The sequence below is a fragment of the Python bivittatus genome, unplaced genomic scaffold (assembly GCF_059951505.1).
Source record: "Python bivittatus isolate LINGU-HERP-01145 unplaced genomic scaffold, Pbiv_v1 ctg000410_np1212, whole genome shotgun sequence".
NCBI lineage: Eukaryota > Metazoa > Chordata > Lepidosauria > Squamata > Pythonidae > Python > Python bivittatus.
This window is the reverse complement of record NW_028277067.1, coordinates 7,311,771-7,327,587: the sequence shown is the minus strand read 5'-3', so window position 1 is coordinate 7,327,587 and position 15,817 is coordinate 7,311,771. Positions and strand designations below refer to the sequence as shown.

Below are 15,817 nucleotides of genomic sequence, written 5' to 3'. Positions count from 1 at the left end.
GGGGGAAAAAAGGCAAAAAGAGCCTCCTTCTTCCTTTCTAAGGAATTTACAGACTTCTCAAGACATTTCGGACTTGCTTCCTTGTCTACCCTGAGCCTGGGTGTTTCCTCTGTGCTGATGGTGCTAGATCATTATCCTGAATCTAGGCTTCAGGACTGCAAAGGGTAGCATATACTGCAAGTGTTCCACTACAACCCATAAAACTTGACCCATCTCTTCCTGAATGATTATTATTATTAATTAAGTCTATATGCCGCCTGACTAACTTGAACCGCTACTGACACAGGAAAACTGAAGTGGGCTAATGACTCTGGCAGATACTCTGGATCCTGTTTGCTAGGGAGTGCCATCTGGCAGGACTTGGACGGAGAGCCTCTTCTGTCACAGCACCCATCCCTTAGCATGTCATCCCCCCAGAGATCAGGTTGGCCCTGGCCCTGGCCCTACTGGCTTTCATAACACCTTAAAGACGTGGCTGTGTCCCCGGGCTTGGGGATCTGGGTGTCCAGCACAGCTTGTGCAGTGACTATGTTGAACGTTGCTGTTTTTATACCTCTGCTGCTCAATATGTTATATAGTTTTTATACCGTTTGTTATGTTTATTATATGGTTTGATATGTTTTTATATTGCATTTTCTTTGCAGTTTTATTTCTAATTGAGATAAGCTGCCCAGAGTCTTGTATTTGGGATGGGGGGCTATATAAATCGAATCAATCAGTCAATCAATCAAATAAAGAAGAAAGCCGGCCAAAATTGTTCAGTTCCTCTGCTTACCACACGGCATTTCTGCTGCAGATCTACAATCTGTGCTAGAAGTTGGCTTATTTCCTCCTGTTGCCGGATTGTATCCTCTGTCTTGCGAGCCAGCTCCTCAGAAACCAGGGCAACTTCCCGGCTGGCATCAGCTGAGAGAGGAGATAGAATATTATTACTCGAAATACAGAGCCGCATGGAGCCGCCTGCAACACCAAGAGCAGCTCCTGAAGTATTCAGCAATGTTCCGCATTGCATAGCGGTGGATCAAATTTATTTCCGTCGGCCCTGTGCTGTTTGTTCTAGCCCCACCACACTTTCAAGCATCCAGACTGTCAGGAGAATACACAGATTGAGCTCACTGTCACTTGCCTGATGCTTAACTCCATGCTATACATGCGTAGGATTATAAGGTATCATTACGCTGGGAAAAAAATGCTTCAAATTCACAGGAGGCAATTGGCATTCCTGCTGAAATTGAAACCTTTTTATTATGCATGTAAAGTTGGCTCCAATGTAGCCACAGTTAAATTCAGACAATGGGATTAAACTAATAATTATATAATACAGGTTCATTCTTATTTTCTACCTTTGTCACTGTAGGCTCCTACTACAGTAGACATTATATCTATGTCTACTGGTAAAAGTAAAGATGCCCTTAAGCTGAAATTAATTCTGGGTGACTACATGGATACAACAATGCATTTTCTTGGCCACAGAAGTGGATTTTCACTGCCTTGTTCCAAGATGCCTTTTAGCTTCTTAGTTTAGGTGACAGCTCTGGTATTTCCTGGAATTATCCCATGTGAATCCTAATTAGGGCCTAAGCCCAACCCTGCTTAGTTCCTGAGTCCAGCAAGATCAGCTAGGTATTACCACCTGGTGAGGCATATATGTTTGCACTGGCATGCATAAACAAATAAATAAATCAGTAGAGAGATATAGTAATAGATAATTTTACTGTTATTGACATCAGACATGGAAGAAACTGTTCATGGATTGGCCTATGTCAACTTTCCCCAAGCCAATTCCCTCCAAACATATTGGATTAATATAATTTATTTATTTAGTAAACTTGTCCCCACCCATCTCCCCACAATGGGGGACTCTGGGCGGCTTACATCAAATTAAAATCATAAACACATGATTAAAAGTTATAAAAAACCCACCACACTTACAGAGATAAAAAAGATTAAAAGATCCAAGAGGCCAATAGAGGCCACACCAGGCCGCTAAGGGGCTAGCCAACCCCGTTTCTGACATCCTCCCTCCCCGCCCCAGACCAGATGGCAGAGCCAAGTCTTCAAATCCCTTGGCAGGGCAGCCACAGGCAAACAGGATAGGAAAGCATAGTAGAATTAATCAATTGGGAGCATTTGAAAGTGAAATGAAATCACTCTTTCATTTCAAAGTACTGCTGAGTCTCAGGAGATAGGTAGAACATAAAATCAGTCATAATCAATCTTGTCTTGTGTCCTTTACACCAGAACCTGAAGCACTTTAAAGCTGTTGAGAGATTATCCCCATTTTTCCCCCAATATCACCCTTCACCTCTCCAGGAAAAAAAACCTACAAAATTGATCCACGCAGTCAAGCATCAGCTTCTGCTCCTGCTCCTCATACTGATACGTTTCCGTGGCAATGCTGGTAGCCTGAGGTAGAAAGACAGAAGTTTACTATTTGAGACTATTGGTACAACATCTGGGGAAAATCCAATCCAATCCAATCCAATCCAATCCCTTTATTACAGCCATAAGGCCAAAAAACAGTGCTATAAAAACCTAAAAAGTAAGCAAATATAAATATACATATGCGTCAATTTACAGGTAGTAAACTAAGATATATAACAAGGAATAAGAATGAAATATAAAAGTACCAGGATAAATGTGCAATAATGATAGAATAAAATAACATAAAATACAAGTAAGGAAGTGAGAATTAGAATCTTCAAGTAAGACATGGTTTGATATGGCCTAATGGCTAATCAATAATAATAATAAAGAATATAAAGATGAATAGCACATATAGAGGCAAAAACAGGGCGACCTGGAAGAGAAACTTGGGTCCTTATCAGATAAGAGGAGCGACAAATAGAAGTTGTGCTCTCTGCCTGGAAATGTCTTCCAATTGGGGCAGATGAGAGTCATCCCGGAGTCCCTGTAAAGGCGACAGCAGAGGACCAGATGGCTCAAAGGCTCTACTGACCCACCCTTACATGGACATCGGGCTGGTGCACTGCGATATTCTTACAGTGTCCAAAGAGGACTGCTGAGGGCAGTGCATCTAGCCTGTCTAAGGTAAAAGCCCTACAAAATTTTGATACTGTAATTGATGGTAAATAGGAGGCTGGTGCAAATACTTTTGGAAGAATTCCCCAAATTATAGGACTAGATCCTAGGCCTAGATTAGATTGAAGGCCTGTGTCCCAGATTTGGGGAAGATGTAAGGACTTTGTGGCACTGCATATGTAATCAGAATGTACAAGACTGAATTTTCCAGAAATCTGCCTCTCATAAGAGAATTCGAGTGAACTGAAAGCTTGCACACTTTTCAGTGGCATTTTGGTTGGTTCTAATAAAAGTATCTGTGCATTCTAAGGCAGCAAAAACTCTGCAGTTCAATTTTACACTGCTGCTGCTGGGATCCAGCCATATGGAAGCACATCTAATTTATTTTCAAGTCCATACAAGTCAGTTTCTTTTACGCAAGAGAACTATAATAGCTATTTAAAAAGCTACACTAGAAGGAAACAGGCCACCTTATAGTATGTAGCAAACTCCTGATCCTGCATTATAGAACACCTGGCTAATAATGCTGTTAATTCTCTCTTTGCAACCCTCCCCAATCATTTTTCTTCATGCAATGGGGCTACATCTAGCCCCACACACCTATGCATGATGATCATGTGCACACACACAAACAATATAAGGCAGCTGAGTCTCACTTCAGTACGCAGTTTCTGGTTCTCCTCCTCCAGCCCTTTAAGCTTCTGCTGGAGTACATCATACTGGAAACACTGCTGCAAAGAGAGGGCAGATTCATTCCTTCGCAGCCTATTGGAGAAAAGGTGGAACAATGAGCAGAGTAGGATGGAGGTGGAGCCACGGCAGTGTCACAGAGCTTTGCATGCAGAAAGTCCAAGATTTAGTCACCAGCATCTCTTCACAGAGCTAGAAAGCCACCTGCCCAAAAGGTTGGAGAGCCATTGCTAGTCAGGGACTAGCTGATACAAGGTTTGTTTTAAAGATGATGTAGTAAATAGACCATAGTAGCTTGATTCATGCATGCATCATGGATTTATAGCATAATGTTTGGGTTCACAGACCATGACAAATAAACCACATTATGGCTGAGTGAGAAGTTGACAATGTTGACAAGTTCTGTCTCAGATGGTTAGAATGGCTGCTTAACCCATTGCAGTAACCTGCTTAATCCCCGGAGAGAGACAAGGAGAGCGGAGGTGGGAAGAGATACTTGGGCAACCTTTCCCCACCCTCCACTTGCTTAAATCACCATGCAAAATGTACATTTACATTTAAATTCTGACACTTGGTTGCAATGGTGCAATATTTCATTTCAGTTCCAATTAACTGTTGTGGTCTGGGAAACCTCACAACCCAGTCAAGAATTCTCAGGGGGGAGGGAAAAAAGTATGTGATACAATACTCTCTTCATTTGCAGCCAGCTAGCAGGGAATGACAACACACACCTAAAGGGAATAAGGTTGGTGAAATCTGCCTTGTGCGTTGTGAAACACTCAAAGCATTCCAATAATACAGGTTTCCTCCTATTAAGGCAAGCAGGCATGTTCGCAACTGTCAGGAACCGAGGTGCTACTTTTGCTCTGCTGCCATTTAAACTTAGAAATACTTAAGTTCTTAGCTGTAGCTTTGGCTTTATCTTGCTGTAATTTGTTTTACATCTGACACTGTTTTTATTACTATACTTTACAATTTTAGAGTTATTTTATTGTATTTTGTGGTACATTATATGTGATGACCTGCAGTTACAACAATAAACTAAACTAGGTAACCTATGTAACTATGTAACCTATGGTTACAATAGACTAACTTACTATTAAGGGAAATATTTTTATCCCCTTGTGCTTTATGTGGCATCTTCCCCCCCTTATCTTCCCTGAGAATTATTCAACATTATTATTCAATTATTCAATAATTATTCAGTTATTCATTTAGGATACCCCCTGATATCCTAAATGAGCTGGAAAGCTACTGTATGTCCCATCTCCTCCCTCCCACCCACCAGTTCTCACTGAGATTTCTCAGGGATATGATCAGTTAGCTCTGATCTTTAGAAAACCTGGCAGGATGATGGGCTATCAAGTCCAACTGGCTTGGGTTTGGGGGGGGGAGGGTGGTGGAGGGAGGAGGTATCCTACCCCCCTGCCTAAATACTCACGGGGTAGAAATGATGGAAGTTGGTTCACTGTCTTCAGTGCTGTTGGTAAACAGATGGAGAAGATCATCCCGCATTGATACTTCATGTCTCAGCTGAGCTATCTTGGAGGGGGAAGCAACAAAAAGTTCAGATAAATATTTTTATTTACTCAACCACAGGGAAAAGTATACTTCAGCACACTCCTGTGGAAGGCATATCCTGTGCTGCTTCTGAACATGCCATACATTCGTTTGTTAGATCTATAGTCCATCTTTTGTTCAGGAATACAAGTACACACAGCCCTCCCTCTTCCCATGTTTCACACAACACCACCCCTGTAAGGCAGGTTGGACTGAGAGAGAGTGAATGGACCAAACTCACTCAAGGAGCTTCTGTGGATGAGGATGGGTCTCCTCAGTGCCAGTCCAACACCTGAAGCACTACGCCATATAATCCTGCTTTCCCCAAAGTGGTGCACCTCAAATGTGCTGGAACTCCAATTCCCAGAATTTCTAGCCAGCACATTGGGCGACCAACAGGTTGGAAATGACTAGTTTTGAATATTGGACTAGGAACCTGAAGACCCAAATTCAAATCCTCACTGACTGTGACTTTAGCCAGCTGCTTTCTCACCTTAAACCAAGGTTCCTCAACCTTGGCAACTTGAATATGTGTGGACTTCAACTCCCAGAATTCCCCAGCCAACCATGCTGGCTGGGGAATTCTGGGAGTTGAAGTCCACAGATCTTAAAGTTGCCAAGTTTGAGGAACCCTGCCTTAAACTGTACACAAGCTATTGTAAAAATAATTTGAGACAGGGAAGAACTCAATAGGCTGCCCAAAACTCTGGGAGAAACAGTGGAATGAGGATAAACAACAAGACAGAGGCCTATAAAACCTTAGACTATCATTCAGCTACTCTGGATACCTCAGAATCTGAATCAGCTTCAAATAACCCCTGACTTGGCTCTCCAAATGTCTCTTTTTTAAAAAAAAGAATTCAGTCTACCATTCCCCAATCCTTATTTGTTTCTTCTGTGTTCAACAGCACATGCAGAAAATACTTCTTCCTTACCTCCTCTTTTGCTAATTCTAGCTGCTCCTCCAAGAGCTCATTGCGTTCAGACAAGCTCCGGTTTTGCTTGAGTAATGACTGCCCAATACGGGCTGCTAACTCCAGATCATGCTCCTTCTGTGAGGACAGGGAAGCAGAGATTCACATGGCAGGTTTCCATCTCATCACACATACTACCTGCTTTGGTTTCTACCATAATCACCATCTCAACAACATGGATCCTTCAATGATTGCCATTCCGTAATTGGTTTCTTCTCCTCTTTGTGTCTTCCACATCCACCCTAAACCAAGCCCCTCCTTGTGGAATTTTTCCTGCCCATTCCATAATCAACAGCCACAAGGATCAGCTGTTAAGAAAGCCCAAAACAGCCTTGAGTTTGGTGCCACCTCTAGCATGCTGCACAATGTTTTGACTCAAGATTCTGAAAGAACAACTGGTGAAAGATACCTCTTCCAGCAGGGTGGTAACTGCATCTATATCATGGTATGTCTTGGTGATCCTGCCAACTCGCTCAGAGCAAAGTACTATGGAAAAACAAAGAGAAAAAGAGTTGAATAAATATTCCATTGATATGAAGCAAATTGCAACTGTGTCATGTACATATAAGAACATTGTATTCATCCGCATTGTATACAGTAAATTAATCAACTGGGATTTCAATAGGCGCTTAGCATATTTTATATCTATATCATAATAGGTAAATATTTGTTTAAAAACAGTACTAAAGAAAACAAAAAAAAATAGAGATTCTTAAAATGCTAAGTTCAACGCCCGCTGCAGCTCAGCGTTTATTTTCAAACTGTGGTCTGGAAAGCCACAGGGTTCCACAAGAAACTAAGGGGAAAATAATCACAGCCAATTTTCTATCACTAGAGCTTTGCCTCTTGATCATATTTAACTAACAGGTTCCAAGCTCTGAAAAAGTGCGAAAAAGTCTGCTTTAGCTCTGTGGTCGCATGGGTCAATTTAGACATCACATTAAATCCTAATGTGGTTTGTTGGTCTGGCTCCCTTTGCTGCATGAAACCAGCCACTGTAATTTGTTAAACCATGGATTATGGCTTAGTGTGTTATGTTAACGTAGCCAATTATGTTTCATTGAAAAAATACAATGAGTACAATGCTGAACCCAGGATGACCCACACTAAATGGACTTGAACCCAGATTTTACAGATGAGAAATTCTGAGGGGCTTTCAACATAACTTGTAAAATTGTGTTTGCATCTTTGCAGTGCCATCTAAGTAGAACATTAATTCAATTCAACCATTAGTACTTGGCATCCAATATTAACAATATTTTAACAGCTTAAGAAAATATTCCATGGAGTTTCTAGTGCTAGGTAAAAAAAAGTTTACTGTGAGACTCACTGAATTTAATTTAATTTAATTAATTAAATTTAATTCCTGGCAAAGATAAATTTTGCTTTATTCTGCTGAGCAAGCATTTCAGACCGAGCAAAAGACACCTTGCCTCAAGCTGGAAAAGAAGGAAAGGAAAAACACAACCAGAGTAAGACAGAATTGAGAAAGACATTGGGGGGAGGGGGGGACAGAAAGCTACACCATGCCATCATCCTTGTCCCATTTATCCTCCAAGGACAGATGTCAGGGTCAATTAAATGTTCATAATTTATCTCTCCCCCCCCCTCCCCCAGCAGGGTGTCCAAAGCTCCTTAACTCAGAAACAGATTTGGCTCTTTGTAATTTGGCTCTTTGTAAACAAGGTAATTTAATGAGGTACAGGCACAATCAACCAACATTTCAACATTATCAAAAGCAACAGCTACCACCCTGATGGTTTCTAAAATGCTGAAGGAGCCTAACACCCATATCACAACTTTCCAAATTCAACCCAATTTTTAAAATAATATTCAGTTTATAGCTAGTTGAAATCTCAGCACGAATTCTCATTCATAAACTAGACCTTCTGAAAGGTCCTACATATGGAAAGATATATACATTTTAGTCATTTTTATTAGTTTTATATATAAACTTTATTTGGAAGCTAGCAATATTAGGAAGCTTTTATAAATTCACACTAAGCCATAGTGACAATTTGATATATGAGTCCACCCCAAGAAAGAAATATTTTCAGCCTCAATCCACAATTTGAAAACATGGTTTGCAAATCCTGTCTCCTTGTAAAATGGCTTATCATTTTATATATAGTTCCAAACCGAAAATACTGATATGCTTTTGCATTCTCCATATTTCTTCCAGATATTGGCAGAAGAAATAGAGAAAACAAACCAAGAATTGGCAGAACAAGCCATAGTTACTTTGCTGATTTGCAAATCTATCTCTGACTTGTGGTAAGCACAACTTAAGAATCAGACTTTTGGTCCACCTCACTTAATATTAATGGCATAGATTGGCAAGATTTCTCCAAACAGAAGTCTTTCCCAGCAATAACTGGAGATGTTATGGATTGAACATAAGCAACAATCTAAGAATCTCTAACTTTTCAGTTTACTTCAGCTTTTTTTTAAAGCAATAAACAACAACCACTGCCACCAGACTAGGCTGTAAAAGTTTGTCTAATTCTCCAATTTTTTCAAGTAGAATTTGCTAAGACTGTCATGTGGCCTTTTACCCTTTCAAGTGTTCCACTGAGATTCTGGAAAAAAATTATCTGAAACCTCTTTTCAGTTTTCACATAGAACACACTACAGCTGGGGAATATCACAGAGCCAAAACTCATGGGATTTAGCTATTACCCTAAATAAGATCTCCCTTTCCCATAGCCAAAGCTAGGGCTGGTTAATAGATTAGCAAGGATTGCTTATTATCTGCAGACCTAATTCTACCTCTTAAAGGCTAAATAAGCCTGTTATGGCACAGCACTGGGTCACATAAGACATGGCCTTACCAGAACTCAGTGTCCCCATACAGTCTAAACCAGTGTTTCTCAACCTCAACAGCTATAAGATGTATGGGCTTCAGTTCCCAGAACTCCCCCAACCATAGTCTCCCAGCCATGGAATTCCCCCATTCTGGCTAGGGGAATTCTGGGAGTTGATGTCCACACATCTTAAAGTTGCTAAAGTTGAGAAACACTGGTCTGCACTGCTAGAGATGGCCTGTGAAGACTCCCTTCCCTGTGAGAATTGTATGGAGGGTGGGCTGAGTAGCAAACCTTACTCATTGTAGCTCCCATGCTCTGAGACTCCCTTCCTTCTGGAGGCAATTTCTGTCCTTTCTCTCCTTGCATTCTGCAAGGCAGTTAAAACTGTAGTATTCCAATGTTCATTCAGCTCACTTGTAGGCATTCATCCTGGATGGCATTGCACTGTTGTTCGTATTTATTATTGTTTCCATTTTGCTTTGCTGTTCACTGCCCAGATGCTTAATTGATAGGGGCAGTTTACAAATACAGCAAAATAAAAAATTCCCATCACTACTTATCTGATGAGTAGTAAGTAGATTAATAGATCAATTATGACATTAAATCTTATTATGTGGTTCCTGGAGGTGAATGTTATGCAATGCAGAGCCAAGTCACAGCAAAGTGGTTATGATTCCCAGTCCTAGAGGTCAACAGAACATCCTGTCCTATTCCATCCACTTGCAGTTCTAACAAGCCACCTAATCCTTCTTCCCTTTCTGCTTGTGTGCTGACTGGCACAACCCTGTTATACAGAGACACCGTGACAGTCCTCCAGCTTGCATGTCAATAGACCTCCCCCTCGCTCCATAGGGGATGTATATGGCTAGTGAGCATCCAACTGAACCATAATTGGAAATAATTAGAGCATGAATGTTTTCCAGCAAAGCATGGATGAACAAAGCAGCTATGCAAGTTTTAGAAGCCATCTTTGTCCGGCTATTCCATGCAGAGCATCTGTCCAATATGGGTAGCCCTCCTATTGTCCTTTTTGTTTCTGCCCCAAAAGTTCAGAAAGGGGGTGGCAGTTCAATCTTTTCCAATTCAGACAAGGCCAACAAGTTCAGTCTGGAAATAAAAATAAGGGGTGGGGGGTGGGAGAAATTGCTGGTTTGTTTAAACTAATGTTTCTGTCTGAATGTCTCTCAGGTTAATAACTCTATACAGAATGTTATCTTTCTATACCATCCAGTAACTGGGAATAAGGTTGAATAAATACAGTACTATGGACAGGAACTGCACTGAACTCAGTGAAAATGCTACAGCAAAGGTCTATGGAAATATGCTTTTAATTCCTTACTTTGCTGCTCTCATTCTCATGGAAGAAGATAGTTTGCACACTGTAACTATATGCTGCTCATTTTACATAATTCCAGATCATGCTCTTTCATTAACAAGGTAAGCAGATAATTTATTATGGCCTTCCTCAATCTGGACACCTCCAAAGTGTGTGGATCAACTTCCCAGAATTCCCCAGCCAGCTGGTATATTGCTGAGAATTCTGGGAGTAGGATACCCAAGCTATGGGAAGGCTAACTTATTATATGCCAGCCTTCCCCAACCAAGTGCCCTTCATGTTGGAAACTCTTAGAATTCCCAGCCGACATGATAAATCTCACCACATCCCCAGGTTGGGGAAGGCTGCTATAGATCATCCTCAGGATTCTTACCTGTTATATGTGAATTGAAGAGGCATGACCTCACAAGGCTCTTGAAAGAAGTAGCTATGTAAAAGACAAACACTTGCCATTCTTTAAAATGCCATTTAAAGAAATAATTAGCAAGGAACATCATTTTACTAAATGTTCCACCAAGGCCTGGGCAATGATGCCTCTGGGAGACATGTAGATTTAGTAGAAAACCTTCAGTCTGTAAAATGAAGTCATGTCTCAGGACAGAATTAGGCACATATAATTCCTCAAGACTACATCGAAAAAGCCATACCCAAGAATAGACAATTCCATATATTTCACACAAACCATATAACATTCAGTATATGTAATGGTATGTGGGAATGACCTTGAGAGACAGGAGGAAGAACCACAAAGTAGGCAGTCAGATGAGGCAGAGGCAGTTGAGCCCGCAGAAGAAATGGGGGTGTGGCAAATGTCTCAGAAGGGACCCTCCCTAGTTTCTTGGACTGTAAAGGTGAGGGAGGAGAGATGTACTTTCAGACTTGTGAGATTCTGTTAATGTAACCTTATAATAAAGAGTGAGCTGGTACTCCTAGGTGTGCTTCTTGTCTGGACTCCCTCGCAAGGTTGACAACAGCCCCCAAGATGGTAGGACAAACCAAACCAAAAAATCTTTAGCTCAATTCACAGTGACCTGGGAGAAAGTGACCTCTGTGCCCCATATATGATGGCAGTAGAGTGGAGCTATTGAATCTTTCTCAAAGGAATTTAATTTCCATCACAACAATGCATGGATAGCTCATGGATACTTTAGAAGGATGGACTTTTTAAAATCTTTACTCTTAGATTACATTCACTGCAAATGAGGTACAAGGGGCATCTGTCACAAAGTAAAATAGGGGTGTGATATACTATCGCTGATCACTTTTTTTATAGTCAATCAATCCAAAACTTAGCCTATTAAGCAGCATCAGGTTTCTCAGACACAAACATTTGGACCAAGAGAAGAAAAACTACAGGAGACGGAACCGATGGGATGCTGACTTAAGGTTTGGTGGATATTCCAGATCAGCCTTTCAAACCCAGTGTCCTCCAGATGTGCTGATCTAAAATTCCCATCACCTCCAGCCAGCAGGTCCATATGCCAGGTCACCAAAAGATGATCTATAGGTGTGGCCTTATTAGGCATCCCCATAAAAAGTAACATTTTACATCTGTAGTGGTATTTTTGCATTCTACTTTTCTATGAAAACAGCTAAGACAGTTCTCCACAAACAAAAGCAACCAATTTTACAGCCATTCCTATAACATGGTTATGCTCAGATAATAAATGTATTCAATTATAATCCTGAGATAATAGTTTAATAAAAATAAGATGGCTATACAGGTTCCCTGCCTTGACGGTAAAAGAACATTTCAGTAACCTGCTCAACAAGAAAGTATCTTGAAAGAAACAAGTAGAGCTTGTGATGAACAGCTGTTTTTAAAAACACATTTCCCTCTTTTATTCCAGAGATGATTACTAATATAGGCAAATGGAAGGAACATCTTGCTAGGAGACAGTATCACCTCTGGATTTATTTTAAGGCTGTTCCACCTTGCTCAGGAGGCTGTAATCTACCAGATTATCCTCAGGCCCCATAGCAGAATCAGTGGAGCTTTGTCCCACATATGAACAGATGACTTGCTCATGGGGGGCACAATAGTTAGGATGTCAGCCTTCTTTCAGAATATTTCTTAAACTGGAACAGTTATAGTCCACTTTCTTAAAGGATCACAGAACATACAATGAAAATGCAAGTCAGCAGGAGTGTGCTCAGCATTCAGAGGCCAAAATATCATCATGTACTGAATGTATCAATGAACCATTTCAATCAGAAGCTCGTAAGAGCTTTTACTTGCATTGCCTGTTTTTTTTAATTAAAGACAAACATCTAGGTGCAACTAATACTATGGCAAGTAATCAAAAGTTTAATATATGGATCCATTCCTATGAACTAAGAGCTTCATATTGCACAGCAAAAACAAAACAACATGCACACATTATCACTGCATGTACACTTCACAGAAAAACTGCAGGAAGCCAATTTATATAATGCACATTTCTGGACTTATTCCAAACACACGATTGGGGTCACACATAAATCTGCAAAGTTCAAAATGGCCCAGATTGTAAGAAAATCCATTCAAATGTAAAAGAAAATGAAAAATGTGCTTCATCCTTGATTGCCCTAAAATTAAAGGGGTAATATTCTTATACGACTAATCTCTGCACATTTCAACTATTTCTATGTTTCCATCCCCTCTCCTTAAGTTAGATGAGCACATATGAAAAATGACATTAGATCCTCTCTCCCTTTTTAGAAGCAAGATTATCTGTCTAGGAGAATCCCTCCAATAATTGCCAAGAAAGTTTAAACTCTTGCATTTACTGCTCCCTTTCTCTAAAATTTTTTCACAATCAAACTATCTCACAACTTGCCTTGTTATTCTTTGTCATACTTGCTGGCAATAACATAAAAATGAAGCTTTTCTCACACACATGCCTCCTCACCTAATTTTCAAGAAGACGCTTGGACTTATTTCCAAGAATTACTATTTCCTGTTTTATTTTGATAGGTTAAAAAGGCAAACAAGGTTTGAAGACAGGACATTCATACAGCTGGAATGCAACAGTCAAGAGGTGGGGTCCAAGATTTCTCTTTTCCTTGTGCCTGTCTATATAGGACCATGAGATTCTGATAAGACAGCTTAAGAATTGATGGAAAAAACCAGTACTAAACAGTCCTTCCCAAGCTGGTACCTTCCCAAGGTCTTACACTACAATTCCCACCATCTCCAACCAATCCTGTGCAGACTCAATTAAATCAACAGAGTTGGGAGCCAGTTTTTCAACCTAAACAAGTTGTGGGTTTTTTTTAAATCACACCCTTGGCAAACAGAAAAATATTACAGCCTTGAAAATAAACTGATGGGGAAAGCAGCAATCTGCAGATCTATACACATTGGGTAAATCATCAAAGCTACAAAGGCAAGTCCAGAGAGAAACAAGAGGGCAATCTTCTATACAGCCAGGCAGGCAGCCTCACCTGGACATTGTCCTGCAAGTGGGTTACAAAGAGTTTACCCCAGACATACACCTGCCTCTTTTCCTAGAGCATTCACTGCATTTCACCAGCAGGTCTAGACTGGCCTTTCTTAAACTGGAGCCTTTCAAATATTCTGGACTGCAAGATTAGACACGGTGCTGGCTGAGGATGATGGAAATTATAGTCTGATACACCTGGATGATAACTTTGCTGAAAAGAAAGTTCTCTAGAGCAGTTCCCCCCCCCCCAAACTTAGCAACTTTAAGATGTGTGGATGTCAACTCCCAGAATTCCTCAGCCAGCATGCTGGCTGGGGAATTCTGGGAACTGAAGTCCACACACCTTAAAAGTTGCTGAGGTTGAGAAACACCACCTTCCAAGCGCCGTGCTTCTGTCAAGAGGTACAGCTGAGAAAGATAAAAAGGAACACGATAGCGCGGCAGCTTTTCCCTCCACAAGGAAAGGGCGAGAGAAGACCGCGGCCCAGGCCAACAGCACCCCTTCTTCCTCCTCCTTACCCTCCTCCAATTCCTGGGATATGAGATCCTCGCTACCGCCCAGGTCAGCGTTCCCGCTGACTTCATCGTAAGCGGCGGGGCTGATCCAGAATTCCATCCCGGGCGAGCCCAGAAAAGTCTCCGCCTCGGTGGGCAACATTAACCCCGCGGGACGAGCGATCCGGTCCCTTCGCCCGTTCACCTTGCGAGAGGAGGAACAGGCGAAGCCGAGCAGACGCCTATCAGCTGCGTCAGAAAGCCGCGTGTCTCGCTCGGCTCAGAAACCCTCGCTCTCCTCCGGCGCGCTAATTTGCATTGCAGCCTCCGCTCGCACCACCAGCGCCCTACATACATTTATAGAATCTGCGGTCCACCTGTTTGGGAAGAATCCACCTTCCCGGGCAAAACGGAGGAATGGGGGGAAAAAATAGCTGAATAGCTTGACCCCGCAATATTGGGGTAAGAAAGAGAGGGAAGTGATGAAGGTGAAAGGTTTTTATAGGAGAGCCGAAGGCTAGGATTCGATAGTAGAGCTGAAATGTAAACAGCAAAGGTGTCGTGGGTGAGGGGGTAAAGCTAGCCTCCCCCTATTGTTATGCAGCTCAGTGGTCCATCCCAGCTCCCGCATTCTGCAGTATTTTTGAATGGGAGGGTGGCTGGCGCAACTTCAGCCATTTCTCCAACGCACTCTTCTTTCTCAGGATTAAGCCCGAAGAATTAGCATTTCCTTTTTTTTTTTTTAACTCACGAACATGGATCGGCTAGCAGAGAAAAAAATGGGAAGTGTGCTATTAAAAGCCAAATGTTAATCATCTTGCCTTTAGGGATGAATGAAATATGTAAAAGTTTCCCGGGGGGTAAGTGTGTTGTTTTTTAAGCAAAACCAAGAAAATGGAACCACCTAATATATGTTTCTGCAGTGCCAAAATTTCTAGCAGTCATGACATTTCAGGTAATATGAAAAACGTTTAAAGGTAGCTGCAAATAAATGACATTTGGGCTTTAATAATGGAATGTTTTGGTGCAAAGAGCACTTTTGCTAACAAAAGGCAAAGCAGAGGGAGCAAAACCAGTATTTGTCATTTAGGGGGCACCCTCGGTTTTGAGAGGGCTGTGAATAATTGGGAGATGCTGGTAAGATCTGTCACACATGCCAGGCAAAGGGTAATGTAAGATGGGTTAGTGGCAGAGACAGAAAACCCTAGTGGTGTGGTAGTCTAATCTGAAAAATTCAATCCATCCTGAACTTCAGCTGTCAAGGTTATTGCAGTTTTTACTCATTTCAAGAATTTGCACGGGAACTTTTCTAAGGACCAAGTCCCTAAAACCACATCTTTTTAAACAGGCGTCTGATTTTAATATGGATTTTATGATTGATTGTAAACGGCTGGTATACTAACTTTAATAAAAACAAACAATTGAATAACCAGATGTTTGTTTCTCATTCTCCTGCCTTGAATAGCATCCGGAGCTCACTACCCCCGA

General features: G+C 41.3%; 1 protein-coding gene across 3 annotated transcripts in view; it reads right to left on the bottom strand.

Annotated features, from left to right (window-relative positions):
• The window catches only part of LOC103064172 (trafficking kinesin-binding protein 1-like), a 47,383-nt gene that overhangs the window by 13,541 nt on the left and 18,025 nt on the right, over positions 1-15,817 (bottom strand). For 2 of the 3 annotated variants that reach the window (XM_088143445.1, XM_088143444.1), the window contains exons 4-9: positions 6,676-6,752; positions 6,228-6,344; positions 5,174-5,274; positions 3,699-3,807; positions 2,328-2,406; positions 776-906 (exon numbers count right to left, since the gene is read on the bottom strand). In XM_088143445.1, coding sequence (XP_087999571.1) covers positions 776-906; positions 2,328-2,406; positions 3,699-3,807; positions 5,174-5,274; positions 6,228-6,344; positions 6,676-6,752 — 614 coding nt within the window. Of the gene's footprint in view, positions 1-775; positions 907-2,327; positions 2,407-3,698; positions 3,808-5,173; positions 5,275-6,227; positions 6,345-6,675; positions 6,753-14,353; positions 14,578-15,817 lie in introns of those variants that run through there. The other variant, XM_007443578.4, reaches the window with a different exon arrangement.